Source organism: Serinus canaria, chromosome 1A (genome assembly GCF_022539315.1).
Source record: "Serinus canaria isolate serCan28SL12 chromosome 1A, serCan2020, whole genome shotgun sequence".
NCBI lineage: Eukaryota > Metazoa > Chordata > Aves > Passeriformes > Fringillidae > Serinus > Serinus canaria.
Genome location: NC_066314.1, coordinates 21542981 through 21566792, shown reverse-complemented (window position 1 = coordinate 21566792; position 23812 = coordinate 21542981). Strand labels below are relative to the sequence as shown.

The following is a 23812-nucleotide window of genomic DNA, read 5'->3' as shown; positions in this document are numbered from 1 at the left end:
TTGTTCATTTTCTGTATGCCAGACATTTCCATTACCTTATAGAGCACTCTTTGGAAAAGAGCTCCTCAGTGTGAGTAGATGAGAATGAGGTTCTTTGGATGACTTGGGCACTAGAGGCCAGCTAGACTGAGCAAACATTGTTGCATCCCATTTGCCAGTAACAGGACAGTCAAGAAAAACTGCACACAATATAAAATCATGGTGAGAGGGAGCAACTAAGTTTTACTTAGACCCAGTTGAGATGAATACACACAATTCTTGTGATGGGATCATCTTGCAGCAGGCTGCTGCATCCCACACTGCAGACTGCTCCAATCCACAGCAAGATTTCACAAGGCAACAACTTTGACAAAGAGGAATCAGGAATATTTTTGTTATTTGGTTAGTGAATCAAGAACACATCTTTACTTTGTGGTAATCGTCCCTTTCCTACAGATGAGGAAGACTGCCTGAGGATTATCTTTTCACAGAAGTTTCAAATGGCACAAAGCTAGTTGAAAAATTTCCCATTTGTATATGAATTGCTGGTCATCTCAAAAAAACGCTGGCAGTGGGCAATCTCTCAAGCATTTTTAGAAACATTTACCCTCTAAATTTATTTGAGACTAATTAGGAGTAATTGTAGTAGACATGACAAAGATACTAGCTACTGTTCTGAGTGCAATATATAGAGAGAAAAGTTTACCTTACTATCTCCAGTGCAACTTTTCTGTTTTTCAACTGCCAGTAATAAACCAACATGTCAAGGTACTCCACCCTACCTAGTAGCTGCTTTGAGAAAACTCAGAGAATGCTTACATAGCCTAAACACCTAAAGCTTTTGGCTGCTATAGTGAGGCCATATGATTTAATGACCAGAAAAGAATTGCAAACTATCTGATGTTACGTAAAGCTCGCAAAATTCAAACAAACTCAACAGCTTCCATCTGACTTTTCCTATGCTTCCTGGTCTTGAATTCACAAACAAAAAAAAAAGCATTCTACCAAAGGACAAAGGAGAACTTTGCCCTTTGAGGCAGTAGCTGAAGCCATTACTCTGCTACCCTTCTCTAAGAAGAAATGCAACAGCAGCAAACAGCAAGCTAGATGGTGCTACTACGCTGACTTTTATGATTACAACCAGATATGCAGCACACAAACTTGGAAAAATGAAATACCATTAAGGGATCCAGAAGAGTTTTCATATGTAGATGAAGACATGCTGCAATGAGGTAACTATTTGAGTATTTTAACACTTGATTCAGGAAATTAGGCTATATTGATAAGAAATGAAAAAGCGAAACTAATCTCGGATAATCCGCTCTTGCTTTTAAAGGAGAAAAACATTAAGGAGAAACATATTCTCAGTAACTGTTGAAAAGTAATATACAAAGTTTTATCTCACAGAATGTAGTACTAATTGAAGAAGTCTATGCTTCATATTACCATATAATACCAAGCATTAGTAAGGATGTTCTAAGATGTTGGAAAAGTCTTTAAGTATTATTAAGTTTCTAACACTTTCCTTCACTTTGAAGCAATTCTACACCTATTCATTTAAGAAAAATTAAACCTGAAGATTTAAATTAGCAAAAAATTCTTTCTATTTCATCTTTTTACTGTTGGTAAAACAACTTTTTTAGTTATTCTGACATATTTGTATGTTTTGGCTCAGAGACTAAGGACTGATGCATTTCAAATTATAAAGGCTTATCTGTGATAGGGATCTTGCAGCACTTGCTAAGAGAAGTGTGACTGTATTCCTGACATCTTTATCTGTACAAGTATCCCAGAGCTGCAATAGAGTAATTTCAATATATTCACATTGCATATTTTTCTGAAATAATGAAAGTGGGAGCAGATCTTATCTTCAGCTCAAACCCAGATTACACATCTTTAAGTTGCAAAGGTAATTCTCTTTCTCATCCCGCCCTTCTTTGCCAGGTGATCCCAGACAAACAGCCGTATGAGCTGGCACCACCCTCATTCTGGCTGGCTTCAGTGCCCCCGTGGCTCTTCTCAGCTGAGTTAGGAGCTCAGTAGCAGCAGTGACTGAGGTTTATCCAGGTGACAGGCACACACAACAGCCCCACCACTGAGAAGCCAGCAGACACCCAGTGCCATGCTCAGCTTTCACACCAAATTGCCCGTGACCTTGGGTATCTCTTTTTATTCCTGTGTTTCATTTCACTCAGCTGCAAACCAGATTATACTCATCTTCCTCTCTAAGGATGTGTGACAAATGTCATATATGACAGAGGAAAAAATTACTTATCCTCCAATTCTACATCTTAGAAGACTGCTAACCAGAGCATTTGTCTCACAGATTTCCTTTAGCTCTGAAACTGCAGCAGCAGGAGGAGAAATGTGACTCTTCAGTCACATTCAGGAATCAATAATTATATTTTGTTTACTGTTTATAAATGCTCTCCTAAGAATATCTCAGCCAATTTCAAGTGCAAAAGAGAAAAAAAAATTAAAACATTAGCAAATTAATGGTAATCTTTATATTCTCAAAATACAATAATAAACAAATCTTTATTATTATTATCTTTTATTATAAACAGATTCTTTATTATTATGGAGACTACAATTTTAAAGAAGTCACCAAAATGCTTTCTTTATAGATGAGAGGCAGAGAGAAAATTCTAAGTGCTTGTAGAATGTTTATTCCAAATACAAAAGTTTAAGAACTTAAATGTATATCAGTTCCATATGCAACCTGTCATAGCAGAAATCAGAACAGAACATAAAAGGATGAATTTTGCCCTTCAAATCTTGGAAAAAAGTTCAGGGCAAGAACGAGGCTGAAATGTTTTACTTTGGAAGTCAAACCCTAATAGTACCACTTAGTAATATTGTTCTGTTCAGGCTGTTTAGTTAGTAAGAGTTTCATTTAAATTTATTATTTATTTTCCTTCTTTTTTTTTCTTTCTTTTTTTTTTTTTTTGTGGTAAGAGCACTGAGCATTACTAATCCCTTTAAAACAAGCTTTAAAAAAACATCTCAGTATTCCTTATTTATTCCTAGATTGGAAGAAACAGAATAATACCTTTTAGTAACCACTAGGCTATGCTAAGATACAACTCAATCTACTTTTAAAAATAATGCATGATTTAAATGCACGCAGATGTGCAAAGGCACACCAAAAAACACCCATGCATTAGAGAAGATATTTAGAGTAACCCACATATCTTGAGTCAATTAACCTGTCCTGCTGGGGTTTTAAACCCTAATATAATTATGAATTAAAGAGATCCAACTGAGCCTTTCTGAAGCAAACAGTACCTACCTAATGCTGCTATTGTAACTCAACAGAAATAAACAGGCTTTTAGCATTTTATAGAGGAAGTTTTTACCTCAAATTTGACTTCTTTCCTCTGATGATTTGTTTTAGATTCAAGATTGCAGCAGAAAAAAATATAATAGAAATGTTAAAAAATCTTTTGTATGAATGTTTGCTTTACTAAGTAAAGGAGATTTTAAAAGTATCTGGTATGTGCTCATAATTATAGATAGGGGAAAGGTTACAACATCCTGTGAGAAAGTAAATACAATGGAAATTATGAGAAGGAATCTGGAATATCATGAATTGTCGATAATTGGAACTGTTCTACACATCCCCATTAATGAGTGATATTTACCTTGTCACGACTCAGATTAGCTGTGAATGCTTTGCCATGTAATGTATTGACAAGATTCAGATACAAAAGGATAATTATCTATCAGTCAAGTGAATTCCCACTTTGAGAGCCTTTCATGCAAAAATAAAAATGTAAAATGTAAAATAAGCAATAAGATTATGTTTATATGTAAGGTGTATAACATTCTTCCATTTTTTAAAGCATGTAAGAGATTACATCTAAAAAACATTAATTGTTTAATTAATAATATTTTAAAAGTCAAATTATTGGAGCAACACTAGATTGACTGTATGAATGAGTCCATAAAAATAAACCTCTTTTTTAGAAAAGTACAAATGAACTGCAATTGAGATTCTCAGTAGTGTTGAGTCATAAAGATTTTTATTTCTTGGTCTTAGAAAGGTTACAATTCATAATAAAAAATCCCAACTTTATAATCTAATTTAAAGTATAATTTTTGGTTATGACTATGGAAATCAAAGTGAGAACATGACTTGAAGGTGCTGCAGTCCAGAATACTATTTGTGTCTTGAGTACAATTTGTAGAATTGAATATTCTTGAAGCATAAATGCAAGACAAGTTTTGAAGTCTTCCAGCATATCCCCTATGTGTGTAAGTAAAGTCAGTCTTAAAAAGGAGAAAATTTTCTCAGGAGATGAAATTGAAAACAACCATTATATTGGGCCTGTGGGTTTTGCCAACCCTGCAGAACCTGAAGTATTTGGGAACAGTTCCCATATTTAAAAAACCTGTCCTTTACTGTAATTATCTTAGATAGAGTATTAATCTACTAAAAGCCATCCTTCTGCAATTGACTGTAGGATAACATTTGAATTCAACTCTGAATAAATTTTGAGATTCTCAACTGAAAAAACATCATGTGATGCCAAGAGATTGCCTTCTTTTCCTATGAGAGACAACAAATCTTGTATGATAGTTTGTTAACTCTGACATACAGAAATGTAAGTTGTCTAGTTCATACACTGGTTAAGGATAAGGCATAAGATGACTCTGAAAAATACAGTGAAGAATTAGAACTTAGCTGGGTTGAACACACTAACTGCACTAGAAGTCTGTTATAAGGTTGTAAAATTCTACTTGCTGATATGATGGAATTCCAGGAGAAAGGATGATTACATTCTGTCATCCTTTTATATCTGTTCCTTGAAAAGAAAAGAAAGAAAGAAAAGAAAAGAAAGAAAAGAAAGAAAAGAAAAGAAAAGAAAAAAGAAAAGAAAAAAAAAAAGAAAGAAAGAAAAGAAAAGAAAAAAAAGAAAAGAAAGAAAAGAAAGAAAAAAAAAAGAAAGAAAAGAAAGAAAAGAAAAGAAAAGAAAAGAAAAGAAAAGAAAAAAGAAAAGAAAAGAGATCCCTGTAATTTTCACTTTTCAGGATAGTAGCAGCTGCCTTTGAGCTCTTCAGCACTTTATCCTATGGCCTCCTTCATTATGTTTTACACAAACCCTGCTTTACAGAGAGACTTGAATTTCCATATTGTGCAGGTTTTCCAAGGAACTGCAGAACCTGGCACTGTTATTACCCTGCTCAGCAGAGCACAAGCCTTTGGCTGAGCAAAGTGACAGTGCTTCCACTCCTGCAGCTCCTCCAGAGGGTGGGAACCTTTTCTACCAGATGCTTCCCTAGATTCACCTTCATATGTGTATGATCCTGGGAGGTGGTACTGTTTTCCCTCGAAAACAGTACCCTCCTGAAAACAGAACAATTAAAATACTAAATGTTTTAGGCTTCAGATATTAATTTTTAGGATATTTGGACTTGAACAGCACAATGAATATTTAAAGCCCCATTTCCACTGACTTCAGCCAATAGCTGCTAGTGGGGTGCAGCTCTATGAAATCAGATTCCAGTTTATCAAACTGGACACAGGAAACAAATAACATACCATCAGTTACTACAGGTGGAATCATTTCAGTCTCTTACAAGGAAGTCCTTCTGTGCAGCACAAATAGGCATAAAAGCCAGTTTCTTTCAAGCAACCCTCAACTATTTTAACTGCAAAATATTCCTTTGCCTTTCTGATGACACTGCCCATCATCCATCATGTTTCCAGTCTCTTCACAAATGCAGATTTCCCTGATAACACAGCATCAGTTCAGAACCAGAGCAGCTTTAACATGCGTATTGAAGCAGATGGGAATCCCTCTTGAAAAAACAGCAAATGACCACTTCATACTTATCCTTACCCAGGAAGTCAAGAGAAGGCTGCAGGGAGTGCCTGGATGATGGCTCTTCATAACATTAATAGTTCCTGACTGTACACACTAACAATTCTGCTTGCAGGTGTTCTTTTCCCTGCATATAAATAACCTTTTCCTTCCTCTCACTGCAGCTCCAGTGTTTCCTACAGAATCTCATCACTCTCTTCAATGGTTATTGAAGGAATTATTAAGTTTTTATTTCATTTCACATATGTTAATAGGAGAGAAGTCCACACATCTGTTGGTGACCTAACTTTCCTTAACAAGTGTCTAGGTAATAATCATTATAGCTAATAGCTATAAAGAGAAGGAAATGATGACCTAGAGCATTTTTGGTGGGAAGAACTACAGTATCTGCCTGAAGAATAGTCACAGCAATGACTCTGAAGTAAAATGTAGAAGTAAATCACAGTGCCAGGAGATGAGTTTTCAAAATCAATCTGAGGAAGCAACCATCAGCAGCAGACAAAAGGGAAAATAGTTGAACTAAATTATTGACAACAATATTTGATAGGGCTCTTTAATGGTCAGACAAGACTGCTGATATACACCAGTATGGAAAACTGAATTGGGGAGGTTGGAAAGACCTCTGAAGACCCCAGAAGAACAGCTCCTTGCCAAGACAGCCTCTGGGGAAACACAGGAGCATGATGAGAGGAAACATTGGAGCTTTCTCCTTGTTGCTGGATCCAGTCGCACGTTATACTCTGACAGCATGACCCTAACATTACCAGTGACCTGATCAAAAATGGGAACTTCTCCCTATGCTTGGGATAGGTGCATGGCAGCACAACACCCCTGATGTGTTTAGGGTGGAAATTTGCAATTGAACCAGGTCATGTGCAGATGAACCTGTTGGACATCATTCTTTGCTGATGTGCTTCAAGTCAGCCTGCCTCCGTGGCTGCCTTTTGACAAGGCTGCTGAAGAGGGTGGGCAGCAAGCACCGTGCCCCCCTGCATCCTGCACTACTGCAGCAGCTGAACACCCTCCAGCAGCAGGAAACTGCATCCACACTGCTGGGCTGGATCTGGACAAAGATGCGCCACCAGCAGCAAACCATTTCACAGCTGTTTGGTGGGTGCAAATGAATGGGGCAGAAGGGGGGACTCACACAAGAGCATCATGCTTTAGTACAAACACTTATCTCTGCTCTCTACTCCAACTTATTCATGTCACCCAAGTCTTCCTGCTTTCTCCTGCTACATTATCCCATTTCCCTTATGAATTTGCTGCCCTGCTTTGAAGTCTTCTCATCTCAGCTCCAGTCTCCAAGCACAGTAGCTCCAGTCCCCCACTGACTCCATGACTGGTTTCCCTCCCTTTCCTCAGAGTTCCTGGTCACCAGCCACAGGTCTCCATGCAACAAATCCCATTGTTACAGTCCTAATCATTTGTGTCTAAGTTTCACCAAACCAAAATGAGGGATACCTGCGAAATTTGAGCCAAACTGATTAACACTCTGGTAAAACTTAAGTCAGTTTGGTTGCTTTTTTAAAGGAAGCATAATACATAGGAAACTTTGGCAATTACTGCCTGTGTACAATGGGCAGAATACAAACAGGAGGAGACTAAAAAGAAACCTATATAGCATGGACAGTACATTGATTCTTTTGATTGCTTTATAACAAAAGACACAAACTTGCTTACTGTCAGCAATACCACCTGTTTTTGCAGGTGGGCAGAGGAATAGTGGCAGCAGATGATTAAAGGAGCTATCTTTATGAATAATCTATTCCACATAGTTTCAGTGTTAGACAGAAAAACATCCTTGAACCAGCATTAATACATAAATTTTTTTCAAGAGAAAGACATACAGCAGACAGAGAAAGGAAGGGGAGATTATGCGGCAAATACCACTTTATTCAGGTTAAGAATTAATCCTATTTTAATGGAAAAATATGTTTCTCCTAAATATTTTTTTTAAAGTGCCATAAATTGTAACATTCAAAACCAGTATCTAAATGAGTCTGTACTCTTAGTTCTGCATTTCAGAGGTAGCTCGTCATCTGTATTACACATCACTGAACACCTGAAATGAACATCATTCCTGACTAGTCCAAACTTCTTGTATAAAATGAAGATATAACACAATACCATAGCATAGGAAATGTTTTAGATGTTTACAATGTTCTACAAACTTTATGATTTCAGATACTTTGTTAAATATTTTTAGATACTTTGTTAAAAAACAGGCACAGTGAGACAAAACAATAAAATAGCGACAGCCAGGAAATGGACACTCACCCACAGTGCTTCATGTGAGGTGGTTTATCCATTCTCACCGCCAGTTTAATTTTCAGGTCGCTGTCCTGGCTGTTTTTGGGAACTATCATTTTATGCAGATCAGGAGACTTTGGGCTATTGGACGTTGGATACAACACAACCTGCAAGTCATGAAAAGAAAAACTTCAGCAAGTTGATTAAAAAAGCAGCTTGTAGTCTTTAATGGAAACATCTAAGCAGTGAAGACTCTTGTTGCATCTCCTCCAGTACAAAAGATAACTAAAAAATATTTCCTAAATCTAATAAACGAGCTGACTCAATCTCATTGTAACAGACCAATTTCAAAATTTAACTCCTTCCCTCTCTTTCAAATGGGTATTTTCATATTATGAGTTAATAACATTTCCTCCTGTTAATACATTTTGAATTAACTTTTTTTTTTTTTTTAAAGGAACAGTTGGCATTTCAAAAGGGTCATGTACAATTAAATAGGAGCCTAAACTTTTACATTATTCAGTGCTCTGCTGGAAACCCTTTTGAAGCCATTTGCTGGAGTGTTATGCAACGAATCAGCCCTCAGTAGTGGCACTGCTTGAGAGAAGATAACCAAAGTGAATGTCTTGCTACTGTCTCCAATTTTTGATCAACAGCATTAATAAAAGTCAATTTTAGTAAAAAACCACAGAAATTGTAGATGAATTCCAAAGCACCTTTGCTGCAAATGGAATGTAATAGTGTAAGATACTATGACCAATTCATTTGTGATAAGACACAAACCTTTTGTGTAATCCACAGTAATAGACATAAAAACCCTCAAACCATTGAATTTTAAATATTTAATTTCTAGAAAATTTATATAAATTTCTTGAAACTTTTATTAACAAGTAATTTTAGATTAGTGTAAGTCACAATAAATAAAATATTATCAGTATAATAAAATATTATTATTATTGCTAATTATTTTTAATTATTAGTATTGTTAAATATTTATTTGCCATCCAAAAAGTGTATCCATTTATAGTCAGTACAATGAAAAATTACTGCTTCATTAAATTCTTACCCAAAGTTACCTGTTTAGCAGTTAAATGCAGCTGAAACATAATTTCCTTTCATTTTTATTATAAGCACTGCTTTTGAATCTGGACTCTGAAGTATTTTAAAATATTAGAATTTAGACTCTAAAGTATTCTAAACATACTGCTTGGGAGACTTTCATAACATTCAGTGAGTTGTGAATTACAACTACCATGAATTACCATTACTATTTTAAAAGTAACAACACTCTAAAAAGCATCATTCTTTACATCTTCCCTTTCTTGAAAAATAAAATGAAACATTATGTTAACCATGAAGTTAATTTCCTACACTCAGTACTTGTGTCAAATATAAAAAATGCAATATATTGTCCTCTGTGTTACTACGAAGGATAAATTAAGGATTTGAGCAAAACTGTCCAAGCAAGTATAAATCTAACAGATGTTATTAGCCAAAAATATTACAACAGTGTCATTCAGATCTAATCATCTGAAAGATGGTGTAAGTAGAAGGCCTTCAGTTCCTCATCTCAATATTTTGCAGAAGCACATTCTGTTAAGATCGGAGCTCCAGTCAAGCAGGGGAACGTGATGCATCACTCCTATTCAAATATGCAACCTTTGTAAAACCAGTGGAAGAATTAACCTGTCAGAGCTACTGAGTACATTCAGTACCTTTTAAAGCCATAGCAGAAGAATCAGTACATTCTGATTTTAGCAAACCACGTTACTTTTTTTTCTTTTTTTGCAAATACACAGAAACCACTACTTATAACAGAGTTATTCCTTCTTTCTGTTTTTTATTCTGAGTAAAAGGCATTCCTTAAATAACATTTAAAAACATAACGAGCATGGAAATCTTTCCATTCTGATGTATCAAGGGGGAAATTAGTTTATTTATCCCTTTAACTGCAAGATTATATAAGCAGAATTATTATACATTCCTTGCATTTAATTACTAGGCATTCACACAGTACTGTAGGTGATGCTAAGAATTTTTCCTTTTCTACAGTCTGCAGCTCCTGTTGTCCTGTAAGAGCTTATTCCAGCTCATGCATCTCAAGTGACATTTTTCATCCTGTCAACTTCCTGAGTTTTTAGAATGCTGATGAAAATAAAAGTAGACAAGAGTATGATTAATTTATATCTGTGGTAGTGACAATTCCTTTTCTGAATTTTAAAAGGAGTATTATGGAGCTTCAATTTCAAAGCTCTCACAAAGAACAAGTATCTGTCAGACTATTTGAGTATGCACTGTGCTGGGTTTGTATTATATTTTGTCATGCCTTCCAGCTTTAAACAACAAGAGCTTGAAAGAACTTTGTAATCAAACTTTTGTTACACAAAAACACACACAAAGCATTTGACAAGCATTAATTATCTTTGCAAAAACCTTCATACTAATATGGCCCTCAAGGGCATTGAGAGCTACTGTGTACCACAGCATCAGGTGGCTGCAAGATGCAAGCTCCCACAAAATCACTGAAACCAAAACACTTGGATAGTTCTCCTCGATAAGAAAAATAAAAAATTGCTGAAATTTCTATTAAAAGCGTTCTCTCCACTATGGAACACTGTAGTTTAAGGTCATTGCCATTGTCCGTGGAGAAATTTCCCAAGGTTATTCTGTCTCAGATTTCCTTAAGGATTTAAATCTTCTGGTTTTTTCATAATCTACTTTAAAAAATGAAATGGTATCAACTCAAATGTCTTCTCTGGCAGATATAAGAATCACCTAGAGGATACCCTCACTGTGCCTGGAACTTTTATAAACTTAATAGAATTCCTACTGAATCATGTATTTCTGTACTACACCATGTATTTCTGAAGTTTATTTTATTTTATTTTGATTTATTTTATTGCTCATATACCTGTGGATATCACCATGGTAGTTTATTCAGCAGCAGCACAGAGCATTATGAGTTTTTAGTATAGGAAAGTGTTTACCATAATATACTAATTATACTATATACTAATTATACTAATAGGTAATCAACATTAAAAAGTATAACGAACTATTAATGACTACAAAGCTACATAGCAAACATAGCTGCTGTGCATTGCATTGCTTCAACTCATTTAAGGCAAATTAATAGTATCAGAACAGCGTGGGTTGAGATAATTCAGTAAATTTAATCATCTCATAATCATTAAAAAAACACTTGACCACGTGTTCCAATTATATCTAGCATTACATTTCCTCAGAAGACACTGTAACTGAAAAAGGGCCAAGTTCACTTTGTAGCCCTCCTCATCTGGATGAAAAATAAACACAAAAATTTTAAATATTATAGAGCATCACTTTTAGGCATTTGTGCAAAGTGATATTCTCAAAATATTGTTTCTTAGCTGTAAATGACCAGAAGTGTTTCTCTCTTGACCTTAAAAGTTGACAGGTAGAAAGACATTGAAGCTAATATCACTTGACAACTAAACCACCATTTTGTGATACCATTATTTATTTAGGTCCCCAGCTGGATTACAATAAAAGAATTTAATTTAAGTACACCTGAGCCAAACAGTCAATCCAGACAAGCAACTATTAATTTTATTTTTGGCACATTGATCATATGTTCTTTTAAAGGTATGAAAGAAAGGTTGAATTGTCCAAAGTACTCTAAAAGCTTAAACAAACAAAACTGTGGGCATTCCTGCTTTCTCAGAGAAGATAACTGAGCAAAAGATTCAGAGTCAAAAGCACTGTGCTGAAGTATCTCCTACTGGTACTCCCATGTTGAGATAAAGATATCAAGGTAACCATTCCTGGATGCAGTTGTCCTGTTGTCAAAAAAATATGCAGCCTTCAAAAGGGACTCACAAAGGCAAGAGGCAAACAGAATAGCAAGACCTCGAGAAAAATCAAGAGTCAAGATATTCTCCACATTGTCCCCCAGCTGACTGACACCTGTGGCTGCGTGTCAGCCAACTTCTGTCCGCACGTTCTGGATGCTCCAACTCCCCTACTTCCACCAAATCCCATGATATCCAACAGCTGAACCCAGGTGATGGAGTTACCCACACTTCTGACCCAAGTATTTGAGATGAGAAAGACTTTTCAGGTAGGGATGATCTAAGACACAGTTTGAGATCTTAGACTCTGGGCACCAGACCTTGGTAATCATGGTAATTCTGAGCCGACCATGCTGAGTTTTGGCTCACTGTCACAAGCAAAAGAGTTGAAAGTGAAGAAGATCTGCATCTCAATGCCCTGGCTGAAGAGGCAGGTGATGTTTAGCATGCTAGTGCAGAAAATCGTTATCTTGCCTTCAGCAGAGACAGAACTGTAAAGAAAAGAAAGAGGCAGCCTTCCACAGTCTTCTCTTCATAAAGCAGCTTGGGTCATCGACAGAAAGCAAACCAAACCTCAGCCTAGCCCCATCCCCAGGGATGCTACTGATGCATGGGGCTGCCCTGGTGTCTCCCAACCCTGCCCTGTGCCCTGATACCCCATAGAGCTGCTCCTGCTTCTGGCATCCAGCTTCCTAGCCTTTCTTCAAACTCCATAGTCTCCAACAGGAAAGCCAGAAAATTTTCTGAGACAAAAGCTCTCATGCCTGAAGAGCTCCTTCAGAACAGAAATGGCCCCAGCCTCATTTACAGGACATCTGGTTTTGAAAGAAAAGTCTACTGACTCTTCTCAAGATATCTTCTGTCCTTACTTGGAAGTTTGGAGCTGTTCTGGGCTGTCAGCCCCTTTCCCAAAGACTGGCTCATGTCAGAAAGCCAGAAGCTTCTGTCAGTGTGACAGGAAGCTCAGTCGAATGCCCCAGCAGCAGCCTGCCAAGCACAGCACTGCACTCACTTTCCCTGAGCATTAAGTCATGACACCCTGCTGCCAGGAGGATGAAGAAAAAGAAGATAAAGAAGAGACTCAAAACTAGAGGTAAAAAAGGGAAAAGGAGATGTCTCCCTTCAGAGTAATTCCCTTACAAAATTTATCACCTTGGGAACCCCTAAGGAATGGGTTAATAAGAGCTCGATCTGGAGGGAGTTTATAAGGTTTCTATGGAAGCTCCATCATCTCACCTATTGAGTGATCTCTTGCTTTTTGGCTATGATTGCATTATGGCTGAAACACCAAGACAAGGCTTTGGGTAACAGGTGGTTAAAAAGAAACAAAAAACAACAGAGAAATTGAACAGGCACGCGGTGAGAGAGCTATCTAGAATAATGATGATGAAAAAGAACTGGGTAGACTTCACAATTTATACAATCAAGCTCTGTTGATGGTGCTGGCTGAACACTAACCCTAACAGGCCTTAGCAATTGATGAAAATAGTCTTTGAGTCCTTCCCAAAGAGCCTCTCCCCCACATCTAAGAGAGACAAGGCCTGAATGCAAAGTATCTCAAGCATTTTCAATGAGAGACACCCTCAAAGAAGCTACTGAGAACTTCCCTGTTAGAATGGAAACAATAACACTCAGACATCACAGAGTGCTGACAGGCAAACTGCTTGGGGAGCAAGAGACAAAGCAGGAGTGGAAGCAATCTCTTATAATTTTCCAAACTTAAAAAAGAAAGAACTCAGGCCTGAGAAACTGCAGCAATTTCAAAGTGCGATGGAGAAACACAATCCCCAGCATGGCAGGCTTTAAATTAACAGTCACAGAATGAAACTGTCTCTGCTCAGGGGCTCTTTGAATGTGGCACAGATGATAAACAACATGCCCACTGCAGTCCACATTCAGAAACCCATCAATCCTGTGAGTAAAGGTACCTAGCCAGTACTGCTATTTCATAATTTTAAATCAAACACAGAGTAACACCACTAAAGGAAAGAAAACCAAAAAGCATAGCTGCACAGATAATTATTGCTGGTTGCAGCTGACTGTGACAAGCAGGCTGTGAGACAATAGTTCTCTTTTAATTGAATAGTCAGAGCAACAAGGCTGAAATATTCTTATATTTAAAAAGCATCAGCGATCAAACACCACCTGCTGCTCTCACATTGTATCCACGTGTGTGCTAAGCACGCACAAGGGCTGTCACTTTGAATTACTTACTAGGTCTGAACATCTTTATACACAAGGTTCTGAACAAGCAAAAGTGGTGTCAGATCCCTGTGTTTCAGAAAACACCAGGCTGATTTTTTCAGAAGTAGTTACACCAAACTCTGAAGGTTTCTTCACACTTTCTCAGCTGTTGCTCATACAAATGCAAACATCAATTCCACCTTCCATATGCACCTACAAAAATTATTCAAGCGGCCAGATCAGTATCAGTCACATAAAATCTGTACCACAAATTTCAAAGATATTTGACTAAAGTAAATTCTTAACATTTCCTCATTAGAATAAGTTGAGCTTCAAAGATGCAGCCTGCTTCCCGTTCTAGAATTTAAAGTCAGGGGTTCAATTCACTGTATATAGAGGTCTGCACAAACAGACACACCACTCCAAAAGCTCATGCTCTGCAGAACCCAAATCCAAATATCATCCTTTCCACTTTCGTGCAGCACACATCTCTGTTTTCAATTTCAGTGAAAAACTGAATTTGTACAACTGTTCTCCAGTTTATGGAGAACAGAGAATAAAGGTCAAGTTTTATTTTTGTTTGAAAGTGGTCAGCAGGAAACCAGAAGAATATCCTGCAGCAAGCAAAATATTCTCTTGGGATTAACAACTGGATTTATTGGTATTTTTGGAGGAAGACAGCCATATCAGACAAGGGACATAGGAATTATTACTTCCTTTCAGTTAACCACATCTTAAACGCTTTGAAGGGAAAAGATGTTAAGCACAGACATCGGCCCTTCTATCACTTGTGCTGACCTGGTGGCTTCCACAGCAGAGGTTGTAAGGCTGAGTTTTCAAACATGGAGTATAAAAAGCTGCAAGTATGCTCTGTCCTCTCCACTGGAAGCACTGGCCTGCATCCCCTCTGCTCCCCCATGAGCTAATTACTCCTGGAAACAAGCGGTGTCTTCTCCGCAAATGAGGGGCCTGCTGATATCAGGGTCTGCATCTTAAGTTGATAAGAGACATCACCATCCACTGGTGGGTTCAGTGGAAACACCTTCTCCTCTGCAGCACTGGGGACACCTTTGCTGGCTCCATATTTCATACCTTAGATCTCTTTTCCTAAAAAAATGACCCCTTGGTGGCAGAAGAAACCCTTCGGTATGTGATGGAAGTTCAAAATTCAAATCATGTAACTTGATGCTGCCTTCTATTTCTAATTATAGATTAAACAGAACAAAACCTTCAGGATAACTGCAAGGTATTGGAAATGCAAGCTGCACTAATGTAGAAAAGCGGTATCAGGTCAAGACATGCACTTTTAAGAAAGTATTTGACAGATGAAAATTAATGTCCACAGTAAGCCTACCTCAGAAGGGGTAGGTTTGAGTTGAATTATTAAGTACAGGAAAAATACCAGCAGGAAATATCTTCAGACTTTTTCCAAGGATAAGAAACCTAGCTGGATCAGATGGGACTCCTGCAAGTCACTGCATAGTAATGATCATGCATAAAGTTGCCAAACTTTATAAAAATTAACCTTATCCAGTGGGATCCCGCGTATTTTCAAATGCTACTTAAATTTAAACCTCTCAGACCTGAAAACAAAGACATCACCAACAAAAGAAGAGCTTAAAAGCTAAAATGTGTACCACAAGAGTACATAGTACTGCAAATTATTTTGTAAAAATTCTGTCAAATCTTCTCCCAGTCTCCCCTGAAGCTAGCAACCACCTCTCACAAATACTCAGGTTAAACCAGAGAAGTAAGTTGGAAGATTTATTTTTTCTCCTGAATTAAGAATCTAACCCCATGAGCTGGAAGTTGTCTGACAGCAATCACAGGTTTTACTGGACCTGGGAGGCGCAGAAGGACAGACACCCAAACAGGCTACTGCACAGCCAACATGCCCTTTTTGTGTTATTTTTCACTGCTATGGACCATGGGCAGGTACACAGGCATTGAGGGAGGTTTAGCTTTTACTGACTTATCTTTCTCAGAAGGTGTTCTTTGGCAAGGATGTGGATATTTTTGGTAAATCAGGAGTGTATTATAAAATAGAAAACCAGTATCCAGGCATCCCTTGGATACTCCTTTTTTGCTATTCCCAATCTCAGCACAAGCTTTAATAAAAGGGGGAAAAAGGTGATGGCCTTTATACTTTTTCACAAGAGGCGAAAAAAAACAGCAAAAAGAAATTATTTTAATAGGCTTATTCTGGTACAAACTGCAAAATCTCAGAGCATCTGATAACAGCAAGCAAGAGAATACCAGGAAAGTAAGAATCAGAAACAGATGATTGCTTTTCCCTGCCTCATCTTTTAGAGATCTTGCTTTGTCTCTGGGAAATCTGGGTCAGACTCCAAAAACAGGGCACTGAGGTCACTGTCCCCTCTCAATTACCTGGTTTTTTTTTTTTTTTTTCTCTTTTCCCTCACCCCTCCCAACAAAGACACTTTCTTTAAACTGCTTTGACCAGCTGACAAACATAGATGTATCAGAAGGCAGCCAGGAGTGTGCAGGGAGAGGAAAGAGTAAAAAACCTGCAAACCAATCATCTGTGGCCACAGGACACAAGTAAGGAAAAAGCTATTCAATATTTTACATTTGAAATTTATTTATTCTTTAAAATTAAATTTTAAATCTTTTTAATTTCCTGTCCTAGAAACTTAGAAAAGCTGCAGTGTAAGAAAGCAGGCCAAGGCTGGTACCTGAACTTTGGCTATTTGAGGTTGCAGAAACAGAGAATTTTGCTAAAACCTGTGATACATAGCCTCTTTATACTGATGATGCTTCTTTTCTTCTCCTTGGCAATGAGTATGCTGGCTACTGTTCACAGTGACCACACAGCCCCTCCTCCCCTGTTCTTCACCTTGGCACTTGACTTCCCTTTTGTTTCTTTGAAAGGATTGTGCAAGAGACAAAACTTCTCTGTGTTTAGTAACACCATGCAGCTCCTGCAATTTCACCCTTTCAGTGTCTCCTTTATTGTTCTGCATCCAGACATTGGTGACTGGTTTGCTCAGCTGCACACCTGTGGCACCTCTGTGCCCATCACACTGCCTGCCTGGCTCTTGCCAGGCTGTTACCCCCACGAGAACCTTCCCCATGCAGATCCCACCTACACCTTGACCAAGTGACCTTGGAAGCCCCTTAGAAGGACATGAGATGAGACAAGAGGTAATTCTGAAGATACAGCCCTGACCTTAACAAGTGACACAATGCATGGGACATGTCTTAGCATAACTACCTGTGCTCAGAGGACACAAGTGTAGAAGAGCCCTGCTCCTTCCAAAAAAATTGTGCTTGCTTGAATGAGAAACAGCCAGGACTCTGACTGTAGAACTAAACATTAAAATGTGAGCTATATTACATGTGCTATGTGTCAGAGGGGAAAATTTCAATAGAAGAGGGGGAGATTTGCAGACCCTCTATGCCTCATTCACCCTACCCTCTTCTTTCTATGATACATTGCACCCTCTGGCTCTTGATTTTGGCCTAAGAAGGATAAATTTCCAGAATTTGCAGAGTAGTCTGAGCTGGAAGGGACCCAGAAGAATCATTGAAGCCAGCTATTAAGTGGATGGCCCATATGGTGATTGAACCCACGACCTTGGCATTATCAGCACCGTCCTCTGGCTAACTGAGCCAATATCAGATTATCCTGCCAAGACAGGGAAAACACAAAAACAGAGGAAAAGCTCACGGAGTACAAGAATAAGCTCTTACTTTACTCTCACATATTATCTCTCTCCCATTCTGCTCCATCCTTCTACCACTTAAGTCCTCCCTTTCCTTACCCCCATTGTTTGCTGCATTTATTACATGCCAAGTCTTACCTTTCTCCCTTTCACTCCTAATTTGAACTGTTAAAAGCACCGATATGTCACGTAGAAATTAATGCTTTAAATAAGACCAAGAGAACCACCATGGATGCCTGATGTAAGTTTCTGAAAGGTAATTAAGTCAACCTACCACGTTTTGAACACTGGTAAAAGCCACCCTTATATTAAAAAACCACTTTTTGATAGAGCCACAGCAGAACAGGCTGGTAATGAAGGCCTTATACCATTTTATGGCACATTTTATCAATAGTCACACTTCTACCCATCATTTCTCACATTTTTCTCTTCTCTGCACATAATACTCACTCTTCCCAGTTCTTTATCTTCAAGTGCCAGCACCCCGGTGCTTTCTGTAAAGAGTTTTACTTTGACAACAGGCCGAGGGTGAGTAGTGGTGAAATCCCCTTGGGTTCCCCATCTGCAACAAAAAACCAACAAAACTTAACTGGGCCTGAGTACAGGCTTGAGAGTGACAGGACTTTAAATCTTTTTGTAGAATATTTATCAATGCACTCTTAGAATTTAATTTTTAAGCTTTAGTAGGAGGAGGGTGGGAAAGAAAAGGGAGGTACATTTTTGAACATCCAAGATCAAATATCTACATAGAAAAAATGGCTTTTCTCTGTGATAAAACAAGTCAGAGCTTTTCTGTATGACTTTTGTCATAAAATATCAATCCAAAAATTTTTAATGGCAAAATTCAAAGAACAGAAATGATATCTTCATAGAGAAAAAAGAACCAAGCAAGAAGGCAAATAAAGAGACATCTATTTTCTATGAAACATTTTCACTATCTTCTGCACACCAGTCAAATTAATTTAGCAAAGAACCATGTCTCAATTCACTTCAGGCAACCACAGTGTGAATAAATTAGGAGACTTAGGTAGAGAAAGCCTTATATTTTATATTATGTATTTTACAACTTAGAATGTAGGAAAACGTAAACACAAATGCAAATAATAAGAAAAAAATATTATCACAGTGACTATGGCTCTGCAAAATAATTACTGCCACAAGGCTCTGTGCTTTTAGAGAACCTTAATTAGGCAGACAGACTTCCAGTCGTTAATCTCTTATCTCAGTTAAGACATTTGGTTCCCCCCCTCCTCCCTGTGTGTCAGTGGTACAAAAAACAAAAGTTACACAAATAAGGTTCAATGATCTATTCCATTATCCTGGGCAACCACATGGAGCTCATTGCATTAAGTGATTAAACTGATTGTGGTTATGCTGGTAGGTATAAACAAAATGCAAAAAGTAAGCACAGCTCCAGTTTCTCCTGCTTTTGTCCACTGTGTGTGATATTACAATTATCAGAAACTAATAAAATAAAGAAAACAGATGACCTTAAGAGTATGCTCTATAAAAGGATGTATTACACAAGCCAAAATCTTAGGTCCTCATTTAGGAAAAGCAACAATTTTCATTTACATTCAAGAATACACAATCTCTCCAGTATTGCAATGTGAACATAGAATAGCAATTTTCCAGCAAAGGGACCTATTAGGCAAAAGAAAATGCTTCAATTAGCATGAGTTACAGACTTCAAGACAAAGTCTAGAAATAACATGTAATCAAAATTAAAAAAGCTTTAAGGAAGCAGCAGTTCTGTATAAACCAGTCCTACAGGTGGCTGAACATGCCTGACTCTGAAAGTGAGGTTCACCACAAATTAACTGAATTTTGCACTAAATTCTGTCTTCCTCACTCTGACTAGGTTAGATAGATGCTTAATCTGTCTGTGGTGTGCATAGCTTTAGCCTCAGCAAAGCTATGCACACCACATAGTGGTAATAGAAATAGGAACTCTGACAAATTACCTTCCTGAGTGAGAGAAAACCTGCTTATGATCTGATGATGGATGTGGCAGCTTCAGAATAAGACAATGCCTAGCACTACTGCTTGTGCCTAGCACTACTACTTTGCCAGTGGTGGTGCCAGGGGTAGTTTTTGTCACAATACAGAAATGAAATTTCCAAGGAGAAAGCACCTTTATAAAAGATGACATAGCTGTATTTTTAGTTTAGCCTCCAGACCGCAGTATTCAGGAAGCATGCTGCCTTGAATTTGGAAACACAGTCCAAGCACTTTGATAGCTGCACCCTCTCTCTCAGCTGTTAGGTTTGTTTGTCCCTGAGCTTCCAGAGGCATTAAACTGTGCATGCCATATTGGACAGCACCACACAAAAAACCCAAGAGAGACTCCCATTAAAATAACAAAACAAACCCAAACCCTCTCTACAAAAGTCTAGTGCCAGCACCAATTCATGAGAAGAGAAGAGAAGAGAAGAGAAGAGAAGAGAAGAGAAGAGAAGAGAAGAGAAGAGAATAGAAGAGAAGAGAAGAGAAGAGAAGAGAAGAGAAGAGAAGAGAAGAGAAGAGAAGAGAAGAGAAGATAAGAGACTAGAACACTCCGCTCCTATACATCGACGAGCCGCTACAGATAAGCAGAAGAGAAGAGAAGAGAAGAGAAGAGAAAGAGGCCATGCTGACTGAAGGGAACAGCCCCAGCCCATTCAAGGAAGAGAACGCCACCTGCAGCAACTCAGTTGCTGCAAGCTGAGCAGCAGGTATGGGCTTCATCACTTGCTGGGGTTTGAGCACCCTGGCATCAAGTTCAAAGAACTTCCTGGAAAGTGGTGCAGCTTTCTTTGGAGACCCAGGCTCCATCTCTGCAGGACATGGCTGGCAGGAATGGAGCACACATGAGCCTTGCCCAGGGAGCCTGAGAGAATTTGCTCCTTCTCCAATTTAGAGGCACAGTGAGAGACTGATGAGAATGGGAGCAACATGGGGTCATCCATCTGTTCTTGGCACTTATGTAGTACTAGAAATCACCTTTACCACTGAATCTGATCACCAGCCCTGACTGACATCCTTCTCTCATCCCATGTTCCATCTGCAGCAGTAAGTAAAAATCTTGGGCTGAAAAAGAATGGTCTGAATCAATTCCTAAAGCTAAATGTTCATAGAAGAGATATTCCATGCACTGATCTGCATGCTCCTGGACAATAGGGACTTCAGCAGACTCCCATAACTTCTCATGAACATTTCTTTGGAAATGAATTATCTGTCAGAGCTGATGATCACAGAATTTACTGACTGGGTCTTAATACTATTCCTCATGAAAGAGCTCATGAGAAATCATGTTCTGTTACAAAAGGCAAATCCAAGATTGCATCCCTTACACACTTACCTGTGGGCATCTGATGTTCCCATCAGTTGCCAATATAACAGCAAAGTACATTTAGATCATCCTTTTGTTCCTTGAGTATTACTAGAACACAAGTCCTGTTTCTTTGAAGGTTCATGTTCTTGCAGAGGTATGAATTCATACAATTTGAAATCAGCAGCCAAAAGAGTGGTATCATGTTGATTTTAGTTTGCTCCTTCCAAGAAATAACATAAGACACCCAATACTCCAAGCTAACTGACTTTATCTAGATAGATTGAGTTCATCTACATGCTGTACATTTAAAAGCACATTATTATGTTATTATGCATACTCTTAATACATCAGGCAACAATTAAAGCAGAAGTCAGAAATGACATCCTAATCCAAACTCCCAGCTTGTGGTCTAACTTGCATGAATGCTCATGTTAAAAACGACTTGCAATTTGCATTTTTTTGTTTTGTCGGTATGAAACGAGGTGTAGCAATAAGAATGGCCTTCCTGGCTGTAGTTTGCACTGTCAACACCTCCTAATAAACTTCAGTTCTGTTAGAAATAAAATTCTGATCTGTAAAGATTGTGCCATGAACATAACAAGATACCAGGAACTCAGTATTTATTAAGGATGACCCAAAATAAAGGAAAGACTGAGTAAAGCATGCAGGTGTACATAAGCTTGCCTATTTTGAAATACTCTTTACTGTTCTGAAATTATATAGGTGTTCAAGATCTGTCAGATTTCAACTTTATTTTCTCCCCTGGTTACTTCTTTTATGACAGCTGGCCAGACTCCAGCCAACAATTTGTTTACTCTTCTTGTTTATGAATAATAGTTCATTTTAACCGAATTCCATTTAAATGGATATCACACTTTCAGCTTCTATATCTGACAGTAAAAAAATGATATCAGATTTTCAGCATACAGATCAACTCAAAATTCATTACAACATACAGGCAAACAATAACTTTGAATAAGGTACTGTCCTATCACCAGCTGGGACTAAGAACTGTGTAATTAAATTGCATCAATCTTACCTGTAATGCCAAGATTGTAAATACAGTATTCCTAGACAATAAATAAGATTTTACTGAATCACTTGTTATTTCCACTGCAAAATTCCATCCATTTTCACCATTCTTTTGGATATTTATTCTAGATCCATATATCTGGTTCAAGGAGCCAGTGAGTTTAATGGTGGAAAGAGGTTAGGAGAATACCTAATAATTAATGAAATCAATACCTGATTGGTTTCATGATGAAAATGATGAAAATCTTGATGAAAATCTTGATCACCGTTACTGTGATTTCTTGTTTCAACTATTAGATTTTATGTGCTAGGATAATTGCATCCACTTGATTTCTCAAAAATTTAATTCTTTTCTTCCAAAACAACTTTGTTGCCTGCAAAACGCATTTTTTGACCCCTATTAAAGCATTAATATTTCTGGTTCTGGCATTTCTTAATCTCTTGGGAAAGAACATCTCCTTTAAATTTAAAAGCTAAGCTGCTATGTATAGGTCAGACAAATCAATGCCAAGTTAGGGTTTGCACCCTGATATTTCTCCTAAAAAAAAAAATACAGTAATTCCAAGAAAGATTTTTTTCTGAACCACAGATACTGAAGTCAACCACCATACAAAACATTGTTCACATTACTCACAAGACAAAAACTTTTAAATTGTTTAATTGAACTACTTTCTGTATTAAATAGGAACTAACAATGTGGTCTCCAGAATCCAAATGCTGAATAATAAAAAGCTGCTCTTCTTTATGTTTTAACTTTCAACATCAATAACTGAAATCTTTTCTGCCTCAAAATAAATCTTACAGCTGACTTTTACTTTACCAGTGAACCTGTAGGTTGAAACCTGGCTTTCTGTGAAAAGAGAAGCAATTCCTTTGTGCCATTTTTGATCTTGTTTGAGTAAAAGTATTTTGCAGATAATTTACTTACAGCTTGCTCTGCTGTGGAGCTCCTGAAGGAGAGATGGAAGAAAGGATGCAAGATCAAGCAAATTAATTCATCTATCTTATGAAATTGGTATTTGCAAACAGTGTACCTTTAGTAAATCTCAACTGCAAATTAAAATGCAATGCTTTGTGTTTGTAATAGCATAAGTTTTAGCTAGCAAATGTATGCAAATGATGGAAACAAAAAACCAACCACCTCCACACCTTTGGAGGAGCCATAGATTTTTTAGTACTGGTCCAATGATTCTTGTTAATGTGAACATTTTTGGTGCTCAAAGTGTTTAGATGGGAAGTGCAAAATTTTAGAAAAAACAAGTATAGATCTCATGCAATATTTATATTCAATAACTACCATTAGAGTATGGTTGCTTTTTGTTTGTTTAAATACTGCTAGATAAACTGTTGAAAGTAACAATAATGTCAACACTAACTACTGCAGTGAGCTCACAGTACTTTTAGCTGCAGCCCATGTAGCATACTGGATACCTCTCAAAGTACCAACTTTAAGTCTAAAAAAACCTTAATTCTGCCTCTTCAGGCTCTCATTTTACCATATAATTTTCCTCTGTTTAAACAATTTTTCTGCTTTTACCTACTCACTCTCTTTACTATAGCAACTGCAGTGATTTGATGTTAGATCATCTTTAACCATAAGCCACAGTCTTTTCACCATATTTCTCTGCTGCTGAGAGAGGTACATGGGTTGATATAGTAATTAGAGACAAAATATATTGCCAAAGTTTATTCCCTTCACTGCAAAAA

General features: G+C 37.6%; 1 protein-coding gene across 3 annotated transcripts in view; it reads right to left on the bottom strand.

Moving 5' to 3' along the window:
* The window catches only part of CADPS2 (calcium dependent secretion activator 2), a 282539-nt gene that overhangs the window by 127187 nt on the left and 131540 nt on the right, over window positions 1-23812 (bottom strand). For all 3 annotated transcript variants that reach the window (XM_030238173.2, XM_050969712.1, XM_050969713.1), the window contains exons 7-8: window positions 18211-18322; window positions 8088-8227 (exon numbers count right to left, since the gene is read on the bottom strand). In XM_030238173.2, coding sequence (XP_030094033.1) covers window positions 8088-8227; window positions 18211-18322 — 252 coding nt within the window. The remainder of the gene's footprint in view (window positions 1-8087; window positions 8228-18210; window positions 18323-23812) is intronic.